The sequence below is a fragment of the Tursiops truncatus genome, chromosome 11 (assembly GCF_011762595.2).
Source record: "Tursiops truncatus isolate mTurTru1 chromosome 11, mTurTru1.mat.Y, whole genome shotgun sequence".
Taxonomy (NCBI): Eukaryota; Metazoa; Chordata; class Mammalia; order Artiodactyla; family Delphinidae; genus Tursiops; species Tursiops truncatus.
Window position 1 is genome coordinate 19,825,728 of NC_047044.1, and position 23,123 is coordinate 19,848,850.

At 36.4% G+C, this 23,123-nt stretch overlaps 2 protein-coding genes and 1 pseudogene across 8 annotated transcripts in view; 2 read left to right on the forward strand and 1 right to left on the reverse strand.

Moving 5' to 3' along the window:
• The first annotated feature begins 2,032 nt into the window (after positions 1-2,032).
• Positions 2,033-5,148, forward strand: LOC141275929 (ferritin light chain pseudogene; annotated as a pseudogene).
• A 2,978-nt stretch (positions 5,149-8,126) lies between these two features.
• On the forward strand, positions 8,127-15,005 carry SYCP3 (synaptonemal complex protein 3). 3 transcript variants are annotated; one of them, XM_004319836.4, is made up of 9 exons: positions 8,127-8,252; positions 9,089-9,231; positions 9,594-9,660; positions 9,828-9,862; positions 11,571-11,688; positions 12,521-12,620; positions 13,261-13,359; positions 14,320-14,424; positions 14,554-15,005. In XM_004319836.4, the coding sequence occupies exons 2-9, from the start codon at positions 9,102-9,104 to the stop codon at positions 14,605-14,607; spliced, it is 708 nt and encodes a 235-aa protein (XP_004319884.3). In that variant the 5' UTR covers positions 8,127-8,252; positions 9,089-9,101; the 3' UTR covers positions 14,608-15,005. The 3 variants fall into 3 exon arrangements, with proteins under 3 accessions (XP_004319884.3, XP_019774244.1, XP_073644386.1); XM_019918685.3 differs by lacking the exon at positions 8,127-8,252 and adding an exon at positions 8,305-8,415; XM_073788285.1 differs by lacking the exon at positions 8,127-8,252 and adding an exon at positions 8,444-8,976.
• Positions 12,301-23,123, reverse strand: part of CHPT1 (choline phosphotransferase 1) — a 37,228-nt gene continuing 26,405 nt past the window's right edge. Inside the window, exons 5-9 of one of the 5 annotated variants that reach the window (XR_012324228.1) lie at positions 22,658-22,789; positions 20,274-20,432; positions 19,683-19,808; positions 17,281-17,480; positions 12,301-12,594 (exon numbers count right to left, since the gene is read on the reverse strand). Coding sequence is in view for 3 of the 5 variants with exons in the window: in XM_019918682.3 (XP_019774241.1) it covers positions 14,589-14,633; positions 17,370-17,480; positions 19,683-19,808; positions 20,274-20,432; positions 22,658-22,789 (573 nt within the window). In the remaining 2 variants the exon portion in view is untranslated. Of the gene's footprint in view, positions 12,595-14,459; positions 14,634-17,280; positions 17,481-19,682; positions 19,809-20,273; positions 20,433-20,576; positions 20,609-21,228; positions 21,271-22,657; positions 22,790-23,123 lie in introns of those variants that run through there. The other 4 variants (XR_002172926.3, XM_019918682.3, XM_019918684.3 and 1 more) reach the window with 4 other exon arrangements.

Below are 23,123 nucleotides of genomic sequence, written 5' to 3' on the forward strand. Positions count from 1 at the left end.
GGGATAGGGAGGGAGGGAGGGAGACACAAGAGGGAGGGATATGGGGATATATGTATACATATAGCTGATTCACTTTGTTATACAGCAGAAACTAACACAACATTGTAAAGCAATTAAACTCCAGTAAAGACGTTTTTTAAAAAAAGGTTCAACTGACAGATGTATGCATTCTAAACTTGTATCACCTAATTAAATAGGTTCAAAATACAAAAATGAAGTTGATAGAACTAAAAGGAAAAATTTATAAATCTGCACTTCCCTGGTGGTGCAGTGGTTAAGAATCCACCTGCCAGTGCTGGGGACACAGGTTCGAGCCTTGGTCAGGGAAGATTCCACATGCCGTGGAGCAACTAAGCCCGTGTGACACAACTACTGAGCCTGCGTGCCTAGAGCCCATGCTCCACAACTACTGAGCCCGCGTGCCACAACTACTGAAGCCCGTGCGCCTAGAGCCCATGCTCCACAACCAAGGTAAGCCGCCGCAATAAGAAGCCCGCGCACTGCAAGCAAGAGTAGCTCCTGCTCTCCACAACTAGAGAAAAGCCCGCATGCAGCAATGAAGACCCAATGCAGCCAAAAATAAATTAATTAATTTAAAAAAATTTATAAATCCACTATCAGACTATATTTTAACACATATCCAGTCATTCCTCAATTATTCCTAGACCAAGGAGACAAAGATATCAGCAAAGACATAAAAGATTTGAATGACACAATTAAAAAGTTTGATATATCTTGGATATATCTAGAACCCAGCACCTCCAAATTAGAGCATACCCATTCTTATCAAGCGTGGATAAAATATTTTTTTAAGATGGACCTTGAGTTAGTTAACACATTTCAAATCATAGGTATGATTCAGATTATAGGGGTATCCAGTTAGAATAGCCCAACAATAAATTTTAAGAACCAAATTTGTTTGAAAGCCTAAAAACACATATTAAGCAACTCATGAATCAAGGAAGAACTTATAGTGGAAACTTAAAAATACTTAGAACTAGATGGGAATGAAAATATTGCCTATCACAACTTGTGGGGTTCAGCTAAATGATACATAGAGGGAAATTTATCATCTTAAATGAGCATCTTGGAAAAGGAGAGAGGTCGGAAATGAACAACCTAATGGTCTAACATAAAAAGTTACAAAAAGAACAAAAAAAGAAAGTAGGGAGGTAATAAAGGTAAGAGCAGAAATTAATGAAATAGAAAAGTAAGACTTCACACATAACCCACGCCTTCCACGTTATCAGGAGACCGAAAATACAATGAACTTCTCCTAGTAGAGAAGTAGACAACAAATTCTAACAGAGCTCTTGCTGTCAGCCTGTGGGAACAGTATGAGCCTGCAGGAGGGGAAGCTTAAGAGACTATATGCAAAAGAGTGCTGGGGAGCAGAAGACCTAGATTAAGTAAAGATAATATAACTCCTAGAACGACAAAATGTAATACTACTAAGAATCAAAACAAGGAAGACAGGCCAGGGACTTGGTAGTTTACAGTACTGGCTGGGTTTTGAAAGAAAGCAGGACCAATAGTGGTGGCAGCCTTAAAGAAACATTGCTTCTGGTGATAAGAGGTGGCACCTGGGACTTTCCTGGTGGTCCAGTGGGTAAGACTCTGTGCTCCCAATGCAGGGGGCCGGGGTTCGATCCCTGGTTGGAGAACTAGATCCCACATGCATGCCACAACTAAGAGTTTGCATGCTGCAACTAAGAAGCCCTCATGCCGCAACTAAGAAGCCCGCATGCTGCAAGGAAGATCCTTCATGCTGCAACTAAGACCTGCAGCAACCAAAATAAACACATAAATATAAATAAATAATATAAATATTAGGGAAAAAAAGAAGTGGTGCGTCTTGGAGCTATGAGAAAGAAAGACAAGAGGAAAAATTAAAGGTCCTGCAAAAACAAAAGTGAAACAAGACACATCAACTTATCCTCCTCACCCCAACTCCATTACTGCTTAAAAAAAAACTGCACTTCATTATACTGACAGAAGAAGGTGCTCTTGAACTAGAAACCCTGTCCACAAAATGCTGAGAAATTGGGGGGCGAAGGGGGAGAATCAATCTAACTCCGAAGGAAGGAAGGAAGGAAGGAAAGAAGAGACAGGCATAGGGGAAATACCTATTAATGCAGAAGAATTTAAAAAATCAAAGGAGACTACTGTATACATCTCTATGCAGGTAAGTTTATAAAACTAAATGAAATAGAGAATTCCTTAGAAAAAGCAGTTTACTATAGTTGACCCCAATAGAGACAAATGCTTAAAAAGACCAATTTCTACAGAAGAAAGTTAAAAATCAAGAACACTATCAAGAGAACTACTATACCGGGCTTCCCTGGTGGTGCAGTGGTTGAGAGTCCGCCTGCTGATGCAGGGGACGCGGGTTCGTGCCCCGGTCCATGAGGATCCCACATGCCGCGGAGCGGCTGGGCCCGTGAGCCATGGCCGCTGGGCCTGCGCGTCCGGAGCCTGTGCTCCGCAACAGGAGGGGCCGCGACAGTGAGAGGCCCGCATACCACAAAAAGAAAAAAAAAAAAAAGAACTACTATATGACCCAGCAATCCCACTACTGGGCATATACCCTAAGAAAACCATAATTCAAAAAGAGTCATGCACCGCAATGTTCACTGCAGCACTATTTACAATAGCCAGGACATGGAAGCAACCTAAGTGTCCACTGACAGATGAATGGGTAAAGTAGATGTGGCACATATATACAATGGAATATTACTCAGCCATAAAAAGAAACGAAACTGAGTTATTTGTGTTATGCTAACACATATATATGGAATCTGAAAAAAAAAGGTTCTGAAGAACCTAAGGGCAGGACAGGAATAAAGACACAAACATAGAGAATGGACTTGAAGACACGGGGAGGGGGAAGGGTAAAATGGGACGAAGTGAGACAGTGGCATGGACATATATACACTACCAAATGTAAAACAGGTAACTAGTGGGAAACAGCCACATAGCATAGGGAGAATCAGCTCGGTGCTTGGTGACCACCTAGAGGGGTGGGATAGGGAGGGAGGGAGGCACAAGAGGGAGGGGATATGGGGATAGATGTATAGCTGATTCACTTTGTTATAAAGCAGAAACTAACACACCATTGTAAAGCAATTATACTCCAATAAAGATGTTAAAAAATAAAGATAAAAAAGAAAACTTTCAAGGAACTACTCCAATGATGTCACTAGGTTCAGATAGTTTCACAAAAGAATTTCAAACATTTGGGGTTAAGTAAATGATCAAATTACATACAACAGAAAGCAGTAAGTGGTAGGAAAAAGGTAGCTGGGGAAGGAGACTAGGGAAAGAAGAGAAATAAAGGTGCTGAGTTTACAATTACAATATCTAAAAATGGAGGCACAGAAGGCCTCATTGAGATGAACAGTGACATTTGAGCAAAGACTTGAAGAGGGAGCAAGCCATGTGCATAGCCTTGATTACAAACCAGATAAGGACAGTAGGCTAAGGGAAAATTACAAGCCAATCTCAGTCATGAAAATGGACACAAAAAGCTGAACAACCCAAACACAGCAATGTGCTTAAAAAGTTAGTACATCGTGATCAACTTGGGTTTGTCACAGGAATGTAGATTTGGTTTAACATTAGGAGATGATATACATTTTTTTCACTTCATTAACAAATTTAAAAGATCGTTTCAATAGATACAGAAAAGAATTTAATAAAATGCAACACTTATTCATGATTTAAAAAAATAATAAAACAAACAAGCAAACAAAAAACTCTTAGAAAACTAAAAATAGAAGTTAAGCTTTCAAAAAGGGCAACTACCAAAATCACACACAGGGTATATGTTACCGAACCAGGTTTGTCTCGCCTGACGCCCAGCAAGATGAAACACTGAGATGCCGAGGTTTGCAGCAAAGAGGGTATTTATTCAGAAGACAGCCAAGCAAGGAGACAGGAGAACCAATCTGAGCTCTGACTCCCAAGACAAGGGGCTCGGGGTATTTATCCGATAAAAAATAAAGAAGAAGGGCGGTTCAAGGCCTGGGGAGTGCGGGGAAAGGTGATTGGAAAAAGGTGTGGTAACTGACACTCTGAGCAGGTTTAACTAGGCTCCAGGCCTCTGCATGTTCTGAGGGTAGAGTTTTTAGCCCTTTGATGTCAAAAGATCACCAAGCAGACACTCTGGAATGCCCAGCTGAAGGGTGGGTGGTCCTATCCAGACTTACCCAGCTCAGCTCAAACTATAGCAGCTGACTCCAAGTTCCTGGAAAACAACTTGGGCAAACACCTTATTGTCTAGGCTAAGTGCAGCCTGGAGGTCAGGCAAATCTTAAAACGACCTTGATTAGTGACGGCAGGTGAAATGGATTTAACGCACGGTTTCAGTATCATCACTGTTAATAGAAACTTTAGAAACATGCCCTTTAAAATTAGGAAAAATGTCTAGTATCCATGCTTTTATTCATCTTCGTACTAAAAATCCTAATCAGTGCAGGCAGAAAATGAAAAAAAGCCTATGAACTACAAAGACACGAGAACGTCATTATTTACAGATGATATTATTATAAGATCCCAGACCCTACAAATTATTGGAAGTAATAAAAGTATTTAGCAAGTTGCTGGAGAGAAGAAGACCCAGGTCCCTGCTTCCGGGTCCATCCTCCCAACACACTTTACGGGGAAGTCCTCCTCACTGCTGACTCACCGTGACCCCCCATCCAGCAGAGTTCTTCCACCGAGGTGGAGGCCGCCGTCAGCCGGCTGATCAACCTGCACCTCGGGCCTCGTCCACTTACCTCTCTCTGAGCTTCTACTTCGAAGGCGTGGGGCGTGGGCCGCTTCTTCCGGGAGCTGTCTATGGAGAAGCGCAAGGGCGCCCAGCGCTGTCCCCGGAGGAGTGGGGCGCCAGCGTGGGCGCCACGGAGGCCGCCACGGCCCTGGAGAGGAGCCTGGACCGGGCGCTCTTGGATCTGCAGGCCCTGGGTTCTGCGAGCGCAGGCGCCCAGCTCTGGGAGCTCCTGGAGAGCCACTTCCTGAGGGAGGAGCTCATCAAGAAGCTCCTCAAGAAGAAGGGCGTGCACCTGACAGACCTGCGCAGTCTGGCCGGGCCCCCAGGCCGAACTGGGCGAGTATCTCTTCGAAAGGCTCTCCTGTCAGCGCAACTAGGAGCCTCCAGAGCCCGGCGGCCTCTGCGAGACCCCCCTGCCTTCCCCCGCCTCGAGATCTCTGCCCGAGCCCCTTCCTCCAGCCAGGAGGCAACCTTTTTTAACCACCCTGAACCCTTCACCCAAGCCGTGGTACCACATGGAAATAAAAAAGTTCTTTTTGCAGAGGAAAAATAAGCTAGGCTCTAAGAAGAAAACATAAGTGTCTGAATAGCATGAATGATTTGTAGTCTAATTCTGTAGATTTTCTAAAGAAATGGTTCCTAATTTATGTGTCTCACCTGGGTACGCTGAGTGCAGTGTATCTGATAAACTATGTTTTCTCTGGCAAGAAGAATAAAGGCACCTATTCAGACAATGTTGCATAGAATTTTAAGGGTTTCAGGGCTTCTCCGGAGACATTCTGGGTACTGGATTCAACTCTGTTGTTCCAAAATGTATCTTTGGTTTTGTTGAGCAGAGCAAAGAGCTGAGTACCTTGACCATATCATATTGTGTTCCCCCCATCAACCCCCAAACTCATGATAAAATTGCTTTTCCTGATTTTCAAGTTGATGTGATGCCATCTGCCTGTATTGAAGAAAGAGCCCTGTGAAATTCATCTTTGTGTCTCCCATTAGGTTGCTACTGAGAACACTGATTATTAATTACATCATACACTGACCTCTTTATGAAGCCTCTCAAGAGAAATTTCTTTCTGGTCTTAATATTAGGAATAACAGTGCTTCGCTTGGGTAACTGGTTTGGTTTTGCTTTATGAACACTGTAAATGATGTAACTAAGTTTCCTTTTCTGACTGCCTGCTGAAAACTTAGAGCCAAATTTGTGGTCCACCCAGAGTAAACGAGTAGGATTATATAAGCATTTTGCATACGTTTCATTCCTGGTTCTTCTATTACTAATTCCTTGGTGTATTTTATGGAGTCTTTTAAGCCACCTTAAACCCTGTCTGGAACAATGTTGTATATAAGCAGATAAATAAACTTTTAAAATGTGGATTTAAAAAGAAATAAGACCCATATCGAAATCAATTGGATATTTATATACCAATTAGAACAAAATTATATAACAATTTGAAAAAAATAGAGACATAATATAAGTTATTTATAAATAAATCTAATAAAAGTGCAAACTCTACACAGAGAAAAAAATGAACTTTATTGAATTATATTAAAGAAGTTCTAAATAAATGGAAAATATGCTACGTTCAAGAATCGGAAGACTCAGTTCTCTCCAAATTGATGTATAGATTTCTTGCCATTCCAATTAAAATCCAGTAGGTTGTTTTGTTTTTTTTCCTGGAACTTGGAAAAGTGATTCTAAAATTTACTAGAAAAGCAAAAGTTCAAGAATACACAGGATACTCCTGAAGAAAAAATAAGGTGTGACTTGCCCTCTTAGATGCCAAACCTTTAATAAAGCTGGAATGATGAAAACTGACTTTGCCACAGGAATAGGCAAACTGACCAGTGGAACAGGCTAGGGAAGCAGACTCAAGAACATACAGAAACATGACAGATGACGTAGCTGTTAAAGGGAAAGCATGCACTATTCAATAAACTGGTTTCCACAGTGAGGGGCGGGGGCGGGGAGTAATTGGACCCTACCTGTCACCAGGCACAAAAATAAATTCTAGATGAACAAAGGCTTAAAAATGAAAACTAAAGCCTTAAAACTTTTGTAGGGCTTCCCTGGTGGCACAGTGGTTGAGAGTCCGCCTGCCGATGCAGGGGACACGGGTTCGTGCCCCGGTCCGGGAAGATCCCACATGCCGCGGAGCAGCTGGGCCCGTGAGCCATGGCCACTGAGCCTGCGCATCCGGAGCCTGTGCTCCGCAACGGGAGAGGCCACAACAGTGAGAGGCCCGCGTACCACAAAAAAAAGAAAAAAAAAAAAAAGAAAAAAAAATTTTGTATTTTTATGACTTCAGGATAAAAATAAATTCATTTAAAAAGATACAGAAAGCAGTCATAAATATTAACACCACTCCCATATATAAAGAGCTACAAATCAATAAGAAACACATAACCCAACTGAAAAACGAGCCAGAAACCCAAATAGATATTTTAAGGAAAAGGAAATGCAAATGGCCAATAAGCATAACAAGAGCTTAATCTTATGAGTGATTGGAGAAATACAAAAGCAGACCCTAAAGAAATATCATTTTACACCCACTAGAATGGCAAAATTAAGAAATCTGACTATACCAAGTGATGATGAGTGCATTGAACAATGGGAACTCACTGTTGGTGGGAGTATAAATTTGAAACCAATTTGGCTTTTACATCATCTAGCCTATGACTGAGAAACTTCACACCCAGATACTCTGTAAAAACTTTAGCATATATGCAGGAGATTAGAATATTCATAGGATCATTGTTTATACAGGCTGTAATCTGAAAATAACCCACATGTCCACAGACAAGAAAATAAATGAATAAATGGTGGAATAGAGGCACAATGGGATATTTTGCAGCAGTGAAAATGAAAGAACTATGGCTACATGTAATCTAGATTCTCTTAGTGACATAATGTTAAGTTTAAAAAGCGAATGACAGAATACTACATAGAATATGGTACAACTTTCTATACTACCCAAACACAAACAGAACTAAGCAGAGTTGTTTCAGGGCACATACATGCGGTAACAAAACTTAGAAAATGGGAGGGTCCAATGATTAACACAAAATTCAAGATAATTAAAAAAAAAATCTCTGAGTAGGGAATGAGGGGATGGGAGGGAAAGGACTCCCTGAGGAGATGCAACAGGCTCTGGTAAAACTGTACTTCACAAATTAAGTTGTGTGTTCTTTATATTCTTTTGCAACATTATTATTAAAATATTGTAAAAATTTTAAACTTAAATTACAAAAAGAAACTGGAAAGTGCCTCGTTTCCGGTGTACTAGCCATAGATGCCGCCCGCAAGGTGCTCTGGGTCAACACTCTCGTTGGGCGTGGCGTGCGGTGGAGCGGAGCCCCCAGGGTCGCTGCACGCATGTGCCCTCCTGCCAGCCAATCAGAGACGCTCCCGGACGAGGCGAGGTCGGCTTTTCTTCCGCGAGAATTCTGACCTGCTTCGGAATAGCTTCGAGGCTGTGAAGAGGTTAAGTCTGAGGGGTTGGGGCAGGGGAGGCGGGAGCGGCGGGGACTTCTGTAATGAGGCATAAAACTGTGGTCGTCGGCCATAGGGGTGTTTTTCAGGTGTGAGGAGGGGAGCGTTTGTCCCGCGCGGGAATGTGAGCCAGGGGTTATTCTTGACCTGTGAGGTAAATCTTACCCGCTGGGTCTCCCTGGGGCGCCTGACAGGAATTTGAAGGCAGTACAGCTCCCTGCGGGCAGGGCCGCGAGTGGGCGGAAAGGCGCTAGCTGCGCTGCCTCGGGACTGGACGCGACGCTGGGCGGGTGGACAGGTTGACAGCAGGCGAGGAGGGTGGGCCCTCGTCAGCGGGCCCACACCCCGCAGAAACCATTTAGATGAAGCCAGGTCTCCCCTTCACTGGTCCTCGAGGCCTGGGTCGTGTAAATCTTACGGGACGTTATTTTCTGCGGCTCAGGACTCAGAACGTTTTATGTTGTATTTCTGTTGCTGGCAACTTCTTTGGGGCGGGCTCGTGATCCATCCTGTCAGTAATTACGATTTTCACATTGTGACCGAAATCGGCTGGGTCTAGATTTGCCCCGATTTAGCCAGAACCTGGCCGGGCTAGGATTCCGCCGCCCTCCCGGTCCTCAGAGGCGAACCACCGCCGGCGTCAGGGGCGGCGCAGTCATTATCTTCTTCTGTTAACTTTTGGTCCAACAGAATAAATGAAAAGACTCCTAAAGTGGTATTCGACTAAAATCATCTTTATTTGATATCTCTCATTTTGAAATTTGCCAGTTCATTTAAATGGTGTCTTTGGATTCAGCAGGTTTGATTTTTTTTTTTTTTTTAATCAGAAAACATCGAAAAATGGTGCCCTCAGGAAGAAAACATACCGGGAAATCTGGGAGGACATTCATGGAGGATCAGGTTATAAGAGCCTGTGACTTTGAGAAAGTAGATAAAAAACATCTGATTGGTTCAGAGGATGTCATCGAAGGTACCGTATAGCTAATGTTGGGCAGTGACCATGTCCTGCATTTATTTTCATGTACTTCATGTTTCTTATTTGGACTTAGTGAAGCTCCTATAGCATCTTTCGCCTGATGTCTGATAAACAGTACATAGATTATTATGACATTAACACAGGAAGACTTGCAAAATTGTTCCCATAAAATGGCCTTGGATCCTGATTTAATTCCATCTAACCTGCAGAGAAAGTAGTGCATTTATATGTCTGTTTTAAAAACTTGTCTTGGCACAAAGCCTCAAAAAACCTCGAAGTTAAGATATTACTCCATTTAAAAATTACCAAAATAGCATACTTAATTTCAACTTTTTCTTTTTTTATTGTCAATTCAGGGAAGACTCCAGTACTTGATAAACATGGGAAGAAAAGGACTTCTGCAGGAAAAGTTGAAGACGTGGGGTAATATGCTTAAACAATTTTCACCTCTTAGACTTAAAAAAAAGTCTATTTGGTTGTCCAATGAGTATTGCATGTAAAATACTGGGCATGTGATATTTCTTCCAAAACAAGAATGATATTTTATGGATCCTTAATTAAAAGTTTTTTGATGTATTTTTTTTTCACAGGGGTGAAGTACAGAATATGCTGGAAAGATTTGGAGGTATGTTTTAGGAGATATTTGTATTCAAAATTGTTTTAAACCATATAATTTGTATAATAGTAAGTAATAATCAGTGGAATATAAGACTGTTATTTAATGCTTTGTTCTCATATGTAAGATTTTGCACAAGTATATGTGGTTCGGCTTCATAGATTTCCTTACTAACTTTTTCCAGTTGTTGACGTGAAAAGAGATGGTGCTAACGATGGTAAGTTAAGAATGGTCCTGTTACTTTATAGGTGTGTGAGTTTAATGGACTATGAAATTTTAGAGCAAAAATGGATGGGAAAAGTGTCTATCCCTCTGTTTGGACTTTCACGGACTAAGTGATACAAACACACGCACATATCTGTATATGTTAGTTTTTCATTTTCTCAATTTAGTTATTTTCTATGGCATTCCTGTGTTCTTTAGGAAGGGCAGTGTAAATTAAAGCCTTTAAAGTAACTTTATTTTTATTTTTACATTATTAAACTATGTAGTTGAGAATTAAAGACCACCTTGCTAGTAAGCAAGAGATCAGATAAAAAGTTCATAAACTTTAAATTGTATGTCAAATACCAGTTACGTTAACTGTGTTAGGGGATAGTATTCTTATAAAAGAGTCAATATTTGGCTCCTCTCTAGTATTATTCATATAATCAAGTCTTTTTTGAAAGCTTTGCCCTATTTGGTAGTAACAAAATGCTTGTTTTACAATCTGTCTTATAAGTTTATTATTACAGATGGATATTGGAAATACAAAATATTTATGTAATAGTGTAGGTCACCTCATCATGATTACTGAAAAGTAACTATTGATGGTAGATCCCTATGCACGTGCCTAGCAAAGGATTACCTGAAGTATTAAAAAGTTTATGAAACGCAGTACTTATATTGGTAAAATGTCCCATAAGAATGTATTTAAAAGGGTTCTTTTTTCTTTTTCTTTTTTTTCTTTTTGGCTGTGTTGGGTCCTCGTTGCAGTGCGCGGGCTTCTCATTGCGGTGGCCTCTCCCGCCGCGGAGCACAGGCTCCGGGCGCATGGGCTTAGCAGCTGTGGCTCGCGGGGCTCCAGAGAGCAGGCTCAGGAGTTGTGGTGCACTGGCCCAGGTGCTCCACGGCATGTGGGATCCCCCCAGACCAGGGCTCGAACCCGTGTCCCCCGCACCGGCAGGCGGACTCCCAACCACTGCGCCACCAGGGAAGCCCTAAAAGGATTCTTGAATGAATTTATTTAGATATGTACTTAAAATAAGATTTTCCTATGCTTGGTTGGTCTTTGTCTCTTTTAGTAAAAATATTTTTTAAAGTATCACTGACTATATTTTAAAAAAGTATTTTCTTTAACTATTTTTATTCTTTTTAGACTCTTAAAATAGTTTTGCGTTTCATATAATGAGTTCTAAATTTAGCCTTTATTAGTGTTTTCTTATGAAGAAATTAAAGTCTGTCCTTCAGACCCTTTCTTTCCGTTATTAGCTCTTTTTAATCACCTCTAAATTAAAAAATTATCTCTAGTTAGGAAAATCAGAATTGGGATACCAATAACTAAAAGTTTTCTCAGAAAAAAAAAAGCAAGGAAATAATCTTGCTTTTTGATATTATGTGTATTTTTAAAGATCTTTTCAAAACTCTTGAACCAGCTTTATCCATGTTTATTTGAATACGTGGGAACAAAGTAACTTTCTTCCACATTAAATTTAATGAGTATTTATTTTCAATATAGCTGATATTAACAAGGCTCTTCTTGCCAAGAGAAAAAGACTAGAAATGTATACCAAGGCTTCTCTCAAAACCAGTAACCAGAAAATTGAAAACATTTGGAAAACCCAACAAGAGCAAAGGTAGGATGTTGTTTTTTTCACTGCTACAACATTTGCATCATTTCTTAGTATTCATTGGTGCAAATTATGAGAAGTACTATCATCTTCTACTTATTGGGATCTCCAGTAAAAAAGTATATTTGGCTTGATTTTCCTCTAAGTCCTTTAGTCCTATAACTTCATTCCTTCACAGACTTGAGATATATTTCCTAGAAATCAATAAAGATGTCCTTTTTCCCCTTTTAAATAATGTTTGAGGGTTTTTTTTAACAATAAAGGTAATTTATATTCATTCTAAAAATACACTAGCTGAATAAAAAGTAAATGTCATATAAACCATTAGTCTTATGATAGTTAACTGTTTAACAGTGTAGAAAAAGATCAACCTTATGTATTATAAATAATTTGTATATTTTAGCTGAATTAACTATTCTTTTGTACAAAATCACTGTACCAAAATGAGGAAAAATTAAGTGAAATATTTCTATTTTGGAAATGTTATATGATAAATATAATAACTTCAGTGAATCTATTTATCATATCACAACCTATATTCAGTAGGAGAAAATGAAAAATAAATTCTTGGAGATAAAATGGACTTTTCTGGAAAATGTATATGTACAATAAAACTCCTTTAGTTTTCAAGAGCTTAAAGTACATGAGAGGGTTTTTCTGTTAGTTGGTTAGGAAAATAAATACTTCTGAATCATCATAAATCATAACTTCTTGGCTTCACATCTGAAAATTTGATATTATTTTCTTTTTTATTATAGTATAATTAGTCAAATCAGTTTTGTCTTGAAAGTCTTTCCATATTGATGTGAAATATGACAATGTTCATTATGTTTTACAGGCAGAAGCTTAACCAAGAATATTCTCAGCAGTTTCTGACTTTGTTCCAGCAGTGGGATATAGATGTGCAGAAAGCTGATGAACAAGAAGAAAAACTAACTGTTAGTATTATGCTTAGCTTTATAGCTTTATAATTAATCTACTATTACCAAGTGTCAAGTAGGAAGGGAGAGGCCGGCCTTGCAGTACATCCATGGACCTTAGCCAGGTTCCACTGCCCATTGCTGGCTATATGAGTTTGGTTCTGCTGAATGCAGAAGTACAGGCACATACCATACTCATAAAAGCTGTTGGTCTTTGCTTCGTAACATATTGTTAATATCAAGTTTGCTATTATTAATACTATGCAGAGGTTATAGTTTTTGGTAATGACAAAATCTAGGGTATGCATATGTAAGTGGATGGCTAAAGTAGGGTGAAGAACAAAAGTCATTGGTGGAAAACAGGCCAAGAAACTGAAAGACCAGCAATATTGTAAGGATCATCTGTGTTGACATTGAAAGCACCAAGAATTAAAATATGTTTTGAGTACTGTTGAGATTTCCTACTCAATGACCGGTAGGGTTATTATATTATTGTATATAAGTGGTGAACACAAATTATGTAAACTCAGTCATAGTAAATGCTAAAATCTTAAAAATATTGATTTAAAAACTATTCCTTTTAAGTGTAATGTAGAATCAATTTTTGCTAAATTTTACCCAAATTGTTATTTCATAATTTTTTCTTTTACATTTGTAGAATATGTTTCGACAGCAACAGAAAGTTTTTCAACAGTCTAGAATTGTTCAGAACCAGAGACTGAAAACAATTAAACAATTATATGAGCAGTTCATAAAGGTTTGTTGTATTTGGTAACATAATACATTCTTATAAAATATAATTCATTTGTGGAAGTAGAAGATAAATTTTTTCTCAGTTTAAGGGAAGAACATTTTGCTTATACGTTTTAAATTCTTAACAGTTTTCCATTTTGAATGCATTGCTTTCGATTTAATTTAAGTGCTAAATGCTATCACTAAGTATTACCACTTGGTGTAGGAACTTCAGTACTATATTTGACTCCTCCATCTCTCTTATTCTTCACATCCGCTGCTACTGCCCTAGTTCAGAACCTCATTATTCTTTGCTTATACTATGAAAACTCTTAACTGATTTCTGTTTTCCAACCCATCCTTCGTGGGTCTGCCATATTATCTTTCTATAACATTACCTTTTCCCTCCTGAAAAACTGTCAGTAGCTTCTCATGCTAAATTCTTAGGTATTCAAGATTCACCCCCAAAAAATACGATTCTTTTTTTAATGCTCCAATTACTACATTCATCCATTACTTCCACCCTCTCCACATAACGGCTTTCTCTGAACTCACTCACTTTGAACTTTCATGCTTTTGTTTATGCTCTTGCCCTAGAATACTTTTAACCCCTTTTCCTAACCTTCCTTTCAGTCTTATTCTTTTGCCAACTAAATTGGAATTAAGTCCCCATTTTCTACTATATAGCTACGGGAAGTTGTGCTTCTATTCCTTTTATAAAATTTTGTGTGATTTTTGTTTGTTTCTTCCAGTGAGAAGGTACACTACTATTGTACCTCCTTTAATAATATTTGATTTATGTCTGACATTTTCTATTCCTTCAGTGGATATTTTGGTTTCCATGTATTAGAATATTTTTATTTGAGATAAATAATGTGCATTGATGAATATTAAAAAGTTCCTGCTTTTGAAAGTTAATTGTATAAGTTTTGAACCTGAGATGAAAAGTGGTGGTTTGTAACTGAACTAGCCTTTTGTGTTTTAGAGTATGGAGGACTTGGAGAAGAATCACGATTATCTACTTACTGGTGCACAAAACGAACTTAGAAAAGAAATGGCTATGTTGCAAAAAAAAATTATGATGGAAACGGTAAGTTATTATATTTAAAATTGAAAAAATAAGGATTATTGTAAGCATTGAAATATTTTATTTGCTGAAATATGTATGACACTTATCTAAAAATTAAACAAATGTTTAATATCTCCTTTCATTTGACAGCAGCAGCAAGAGATGGCAAATGTTCGAAAGTCTCTTCAGTCCATGTTATTCTGATGACTCTTTGAAGGAATAACTTGAACCTAAGTAATATGATACAATTATAACATTAGCTAAGAGGCATGTAAGTTTTTAGAGTGGTTGAAAATTCTGGTTTAAAATATTACATCATATTAATCATTAGCTTAAGTGCAAGACCCTTCTTCTTCACCTCCAAATAAAATAATGAAGTTATGTGAGTAGCAGCAATTCCTAAATTATATGTACCACTGTGCTTTCAGCTCTTTAATACTAATAGTGATTTTTTCTAACATTTGTCAATTAACTCTTAGCAATAAATATGATTTAATTTCAAGTTTTGGCTTCAGTGTATTTGTATCACTTCCAAAAGGTAGAAAGCATAGGTATAGATGGTTAATTAATTTTGTTCTTAAGGAAAAAAAAAACCCACAAAATCTGTTTTATACGTACACCCTTTCATGCATATTCATTAAGTTACACTACCAATTCTAATGAAAATAAGATTTCAAAAGAAAATACATTCTATTGACTTACAAAATTTATTAAACGCAACTTCAGTTTCCGTTCTGGAATAAATTAAACTGCTAAAAACCATTAACACAACTGAACAAGATATATAAATAATCCATTTTAAGACATGGATTTGTGAATGTCATTTCCACAACATCAAAATGCCATTTAATTTGGCTCAGTCCACAATTAAATGACACATGCCCTTAGTAATGACAAATTGCATCCTGCAATCTGTCTTTAACTATAAATTACACAGAATGTCTTTAACCATCTGTCTTTAACTATAAATTACACAGAATGTCTTATTTTTCAGTTTTAATATTCAGTAAGTATATGGATGTTTTTACATTCATTTCCAAATTTGAACAGTTAATTCCTACATCCTGTATTTTAAAATGTGCATTTTTAACAGAAAAACATATGAAACTCTTGATTTAATAAATATTAAATTGTTTCAGCATTTGTTTGAAATATTTGAGTTAAACTTACTATTTTTTGCTGAAACTACTTTCACTGAATCATTCAAAAACAAAAAATATGCCCAAAAGATGGAGAAAGGAGTGACTTTGTCCTGTTTTTCCATATTTTAAATTCTAATTTTTGCTGCATAACCCACACTTATCTTAGTTTTAGGTTTTCCAAGTTTTTAAAAATGAATCCATACTGATTCTCTTTTTCTAACTGTGCTAACTTATGTAGGAAGAAATTAGTCCTCCACCATGAACAAATATCTGACATTAAGGGGACAGTTTACTTCCTAAATTTTTGCATTTTGTAAAGCCTTTTAAGCCAAAGTACATGCTGGAATGTAAATTTTAAGTATTATAAAATTTAAGTTTTAAGTACTATTCAAATTAAGAAGGTCCTTATTGAATTTACCAGTTGTTTCAGAGGCAAAATAAGTCCTCCAGAGTATTTTCTGTGTACTTAATTCACATAAGTATATATTTTTTCCTTTTTTTAAAAAAAGATATTTATTTGTCTGCACCAGGTCTCAGTTGTAGCATGTGGGATCTAGTTCCCTGACCAAGGATCGAACCCGGGCCCCCCACATTGGGAGCATGTAGTTGTAGCCACTAGACCACCAGGGAAATCCCTATTTTTTCCTTTTAAGGAATATCAACTTTCACTCTTTTTCAATATGCCTTTTTCTTGCATATTAAGATACAGTACATGTTCATTACTCCTTTTTTAAAAAAAATTATTTCACCATACGGCTTATGGTCTACAGAACTGTTGGATAAAATTACAAACAGGTAAGATGGGAGTCCGAGGATTTGGATCACCAAAGACCCATGTGATAGTTCTATTATTCATAATGAGCAAGGTAAACACTTTTAAGTGGGAGTGGAAAGATGAGAATCAGTACATAATGTAGTTAGTTGTTGAATAACAGATACTTATTTTATCCCCATTTTACCTCAAATGAGTAAAAGTGTACTTGAAGTAGCTTTAGCTGATATTCTAAAGGGAAGATAGTTTTGCTATGTTTTCATAAATTACTAATTTTCTTACACGTCAATTGTGCTTTAGCTATTGTTTTGTTTTTCACAAAGGGAAATGTTTAATGTCTCCTTTTTTTGTGACAATGAAGTTTAAACTCAGAATATCAAGGAACAAGTTGCCCTCACTGTAAAGATTCATTTGTTTTTCTGAACTGGTAAGATAAATTCCTCTTACTGACTACAAATTACAGAAGTTGGTACACTAAAGCAAGTATTTCGTTTTATACAATAGTAATTAATGTACCTTTTTTGAAAATGGCTAATAAAAAATACCTATAACATCATTTGACTCGATAATTACACTATTACAATTCATGCACTTATGCAATATTATGAACGCACTTGTCAATTTTTAGCGAAGTAAGCATCACCCTCAAGATGGATAAAATCCTTTAAGTCCTGAATTTTTATGTAATCCTTTGGCAGAGAAAACCCCAATTGTCTGATAAGGATTTCTGAGACAAAGAGATTGCTCTTTAGAACTATAGTGGTTCACTTTCTTATACTCAGAAAATTGAAATTTCTTTCTTTGGTTTTGTTTCTAATTAATTTACAGATTGTATTACTCTGATAATACCTTGATAAAAAATGTTGCTGCACAACGAGGGCTTTGCCACTGAAACAGACATAATGGAATCTACAGGACTTAATGTTTATATTAAAATATAACCTTATTTGATAGTATACTAGCCTCCTGAAAAAGGGGATTCCCTTCACTCCTAGGTTCCCCTAACTGCTTCTCCTCTTTTCCTTGGGCTATTAGTCAATATGCTTGTGAACCTGTTCAGGTGCTTGATGACATGAAGTCTTGAAGATACTTAGATGAAGGTGTCTTGAAATTTGCAGGCACAAAGCACTAAAGTACCTCATCATATCAAATGAAGAAATGACCTTTAGAAGCAAAAAAGAAAATATAAAATGGATTATGGTCTATCTTTTCTAAAGCAGCAGCTATTTTTCTGTCCTCTCACCCCCTAAACTCAAACCTTAACCAAAAATTCTTCACCGAAAATATTACATTTTATAGTTCATATTTGGACCTCACTGTAGTCCTCTAGAATATGCAGGGTATTTCACAGTTACAGAAACTGAGGCTCAGAGTGGTAAAAGGTATAAATTACAAAAGCTGGAAAACAACAGAACTCAAGTCTTCTGACTCCATATCCTTTCGATTTTCTACTGTACAACAAAGCCTCAAATTTTCTACTAGAAGGGGCTATCAGTCATTATCATGAAATCACTTCACCATATACTTTTCTTATTCCTTTGAGAGTAGCTGTAAGAACGTAAAGGCCTGGAAGAGACATCATAGTTGAGGGAAGGCATATACAAAATTGTGTTCTTTACAAAATTAAGCGGGAGGCACACTATTTAAGAACTTTCCCAGAGGCTGGGGGGAAATGCTTCCTTTTAGAAAAAGGAGCCTCACAGCTCTGCCGGTGGAGAGGGAATTCTCACCAATGGGGGGAAAAAAATCTCCTTTATCAGTTACTTGAAAAACTCCGTCTGACTCTTTTCTCTCTGAAGCAAGAACCTTTTCCCTAAGGATGCCAAAGGGCACAATACGCTTATTTTGGTACACATAGTGGTTTTTTGTTTGTTTTTAATTGTGGTCCACAAAGTGTTTTAAAGAAAAATTGAATTCGACTTTCTCACCACAATCTCCACCACTGATGTAAAACCAGGCCAACTCACTCATTACAAATGAGGTGCTCAAATTTTTAACACCTGATATTTTAATTCTGTTAATTCCATTTGGTAATACTTAACGTTCACTAAAAGAAACCCTACATTGAATTTTCAGATATTTTGAAAAATCACCACCTATTTCTTACATTTAGATTGTTTTGGAGCCCTAATAATATTTATAGTGGATAGCAAATTAAAAGAAATTATTCTGATTTTCAGATATTTTTTAGCATATTGCCTGAGAAACTTTCAAGGACTAAGATTTACATCTCACCACTATTTGAAGAATGGAAGACTTCTGAATGGATATTAAGTTATTAACTTACTCTAAAGAAAAGTATAATACTATAGAACCTAGTATAAAGGATGATCAGATGTACCCCAGGGGTCCATGCACAGAACAGACAGGCTTTGTTTTAATACCTCTATCTAACAAATAGTGTGAGATCATTTAAATTATCAAAAGGTTCAGTGTTTCTTTTAGCTCACTTTAATATTAGTTTTTGTATATCAATAACAATTTGGTGAAGTCCAGTGAGGTCTGAGGTAGCAAAATTGTCCAGAACTACCATTAATTGAAGACCAACCATAAAGATAATGTCTTAGTAAAATAAAAAATTTAGCAATGCCTCCTTTATCCACTTGTGTGATTAAAATGTTACCAACAATGATTTTCTTTTCCTCAGATGGCTAAAGCTTCTCTCTTATGCACCATAATTCTATTTTATAATCATTTTGAACAGAAATTAATATATGTATTATCCAAATCACTTTTTAAGCAGGATGAAATTAATGAGAATTTAATTTGCTTGATAAGAGGCATCATTATTAATATAAATTTTGCACTATCCTCAAGGGCCATACAGATACATAGCATTGCTTACTTCTAGCATAAAATGGTCCCAGAACCTTGTACTGGGTAGTCCTGTCTGTTCTGTTTTGTTTTGTTTCCTCAGTATTAGCTGACAGTTCTTGATACAATAGTGCCCACCTCTGCTAAGACCAACTACATTTAATTTACCTGTTATCTGCTATAAGCTCATAATAATTCTAACAAGCTGGATTAAATAAGTCAGACACTAATACATGTCTGTAGTCCTTTGCCAGAGAGTTGAAGTGATTTTTGACATCTTAGTACTGGTTTTTTGGTACTATTTTTTTTAAGGTACACAGTTGTGTTTTTAAGGATTTAGGTTGTTGGAACCCTGATCTCCAGATATGTGGGCCGTTTTCAAACACAATATAAAGCAAGCTTTAAAGAAGTAATTTTAAATGTTCAGAAACAGTTACTGTATAGATTAGAAAGTAAGGCTACCTGATATCTCACTGAAATGACTCATTTAAGCATAGTATTATCTGATATTTGTTAAAAATAAATAAAAATCTTACCAAGAAAGCACTTACCATTGCTATCCATAGAACAACATATTCGTCTACAAAATTATTAAAGTACTGGTCTAAAAATAAAAGACCTGGGCCAAGAAAGACAGTGTCTTGAAGATACAGTTCACTTTTGGTCATGTGAGCTATCTATAAAAAAGTAAACAAAATAATTTCACCATTAAATTTTAAATGTTTTAGCTTTTAGTTTCAGGATAGAATTACCTAGAACTTTAATTTACTATTAAGACAAATAAGGATAAAGAGACCATTTATTTAACCTCACATTTGATATGGGAATACTGAATCTAAAATTTCTCAAATTCATGACTGGGTAGCTTATTAAAGTTTCTAATATTTAAATTCCTTGATATCAGAAAGTTATAATTGATAATCATTGCTAAACAAATAATTAAAAGAACTTACTATACTAAGGAGTCTGTCTCTGAATCTAACATTCATTTACAGTATTACTTGGAGCACAAAGAGCTAACTATTTATTGTGATGATAACACCATAAAAAACCTACCCATTGTATGAAATAGTTTCCAGCTTTGTGTTTGAGGAACAAGTACATATTTATACCATGAATCATAAATTAAAAGAAGTTCTTACCACCAATTTCTGTGAGATTTTAGCAAAGACACATCCAAACATTAGGGTATAAAGACAAGGATGCTTTTCAAACAGATTAGTTGCTGACTTTTTATAGATCATTATTGCCAGTAAAATAATTATTCCTATGTGGAGTCCAGGTGACAAGACACTGGTACCCTAATGGATAAAGCAGAAAATCAGCACCAAATTTTAAAAATGCATTTATTACAATGCAAATATTTTCTAAGCATCTATTTTGTGTTAGGAACTAGAGACCTAGAGAAGAGTATGATAACGTATGGCCTAAAGGAGTATACAGACCTTAGCCATGCTTTTCAAACTTCCACAGAAACCTAGGGTTACACAGAGGTAATACAGTGCTTAGATGTTTGGTTCCAATTTTATATGAACACACATTTTAAACTAATAACCACTAAAAAAATAACATGATTTATTCCATACCAAATTTTACCATGCTGAAGGCCATCAACACTCCAATTGCCAAGTTAACATATTTTTGTGCAGATATTGAAATAAAGCTTAACCTGCCACTTTTTCACAATCTTAATCACTGATTAGGAGGAGTTTAATTCTGCCCTGGTCTCTCTCTATACCAATATCCCACCCCTGCCCCTGCCTTTTGCATTTAGACTACAAATGCCCTCTTACGTAACATTGTACAACCCGACCCATTACATTTTTATCTATGCGAATCAGGATGCTCTCAGCACTGCTTATCCTAAACAAAATATTGAAATAAATTTGATTTTAAGGCTTACTAAATATATAACCACCAATTTAAATGTATCCATTAAAGCAGGCTTATTCTTGTTTATTAAGTCTATATGTTATAAATTAGAACTTACTATAAAATTACATGAATATTATAAATATTACAAAATTGTATCTTAATAAAACACTATACTATATAGTAATGTTATAAATATTTAGATTATTAAAACAGTGCTTTTACCTGTACTTTGGTTCTGTAAATTTTATTCAAGGAAATCTGCTGCTAAAAAAGTTGGAAAACGACCAGTTTAAGAGTTTGAAATCAACCACTCCTTAGACATAGTGTTTGATTTCTTGGCTTCCTTCAAACATTTAATGAATTATGTCTTAGTAAAATATTCTAAAGTGGACACTGATTATCACTAGATCTCATCATCTTTAGTGGAGCTCATGTTCCTACAAGTATTCTATTTTATCATCCATGGTCAAGCAAAAAGTATTCTTAAGCATCTTATGCAGAATACTTTAACATTTCTAAAGCAATTCTGAGGTTAACTGACAAAACACCTCAAAACACAACAAATTAAAATTTCCAAATATATCAGAACTTATGTATCTAAGTGAGTTTTATACTTTGCCTTTGAATTATGTATATAAAATATATTCATAAAGATAATTTATGAATTATGTGGATTCCTTTGAAATAGGCTTAAGAGCCAATTTATAAGTCATTTAAGAGAATGAGTCTTTTTTAAAACTAAAAATGCTATATTTCATGTTTTTACTCCTCTTATTTATTAGACCTAGCTTCAAATGACTTTTTCTCAAAATCAAACCCACCCTTAAAAGATAGAAATTTTGAACTACAGCACTGAAGAAATTAGAGAGAATTAACTGTAGCTTAAAGGCACTCCAAGAAGGTTTTGACAGAAGATGGCATCACTGGAATAAGTACTTATCTTCTTGTGATCAACTACCTTGAAGATGACAATATGTTTTTTTAAACACATGGATATTATGTTATATTTGTTAAAAACCAGGCAGAATTCCTTTCTGCCTCTTTCCTGTGTAAAAGTATTGAAGAAGTTTTAAAAAACAAATATGAATAAATACAAAAGAATTATAGATGAGCAAAGTGTAAAGAACACAAATACAAGTTGTACCGACTCCAGAACTGAGGATAAAATTTTTACCTTTTAAAATATTGGGATAGTTTTAAAAATACATTTCAGTGAAATTTCAATAAAATTTACATCATGACTAATAAATTGCCCCATATGTGAAACCATGACCTTTGGCAGCTTTCCTGACATTCAACCAGGAACTCATTCCCTCCTCCTCCTCCTCTCCTATATCAGGGCCAGGCACAACGAGCAAGAAGACAAATGGCAACTCTTGATTATGTACAGTAATGAAACAGCAGATGATTAAATCGAATGTCACAAAAGTCTACTCTGAGAAAGGCTGTAGAAAGAGGAAAAATTCTTTAACATCAGTCTAAACTGTTTTAAAAATGCTTTTGTGTTATGTGCCTAAAAAGAATTCTTTTAAGATATTTAGTTTCCTTCCCTATTCTTGAACTTTGTCATATTTTTAGTATCTCTGTAGCTGGGTGAAAAGAAAATTGATCATAAAATTAATACTGAATGATGATGAAATTAATGTCTTACTGCTATAGTGGATCCATTCTTGCCAACACCACCATGGAGGATAACATGGAAATAATTTGAACAGGAAAATATTGCTCCACCTACTACTCCGAGAACTGGTAAGATCTTCAATTTTATTTCTAGGACAGGTATCTTTAGGGGTAGAGGAAAGAAACACATCATTAAGAAAACAGAATTTCTTTTCCTATTAAAAAGTAAAGAAACATTATGGTACAGCCCTGTACAATAAGCTATTCTTTTTCTTATAATCAAACCTTAACTTCTGGAATGTAACCTGAAGTGGTAACTTTTCTTTTAATGGTTTTATCTCTTAAAGTGAAAAATCCAGCTAAGTCTATTTAAATAAGTGGGATGAAGTATTTCATCTCACAAGCCTTCATCTGACTTAAAGAAACATGAAAAAGGATAGTTCACTTGACTTTAGTACGTCTAAAAGGCAGCATCACAGGACAGTCAGACACCAGGG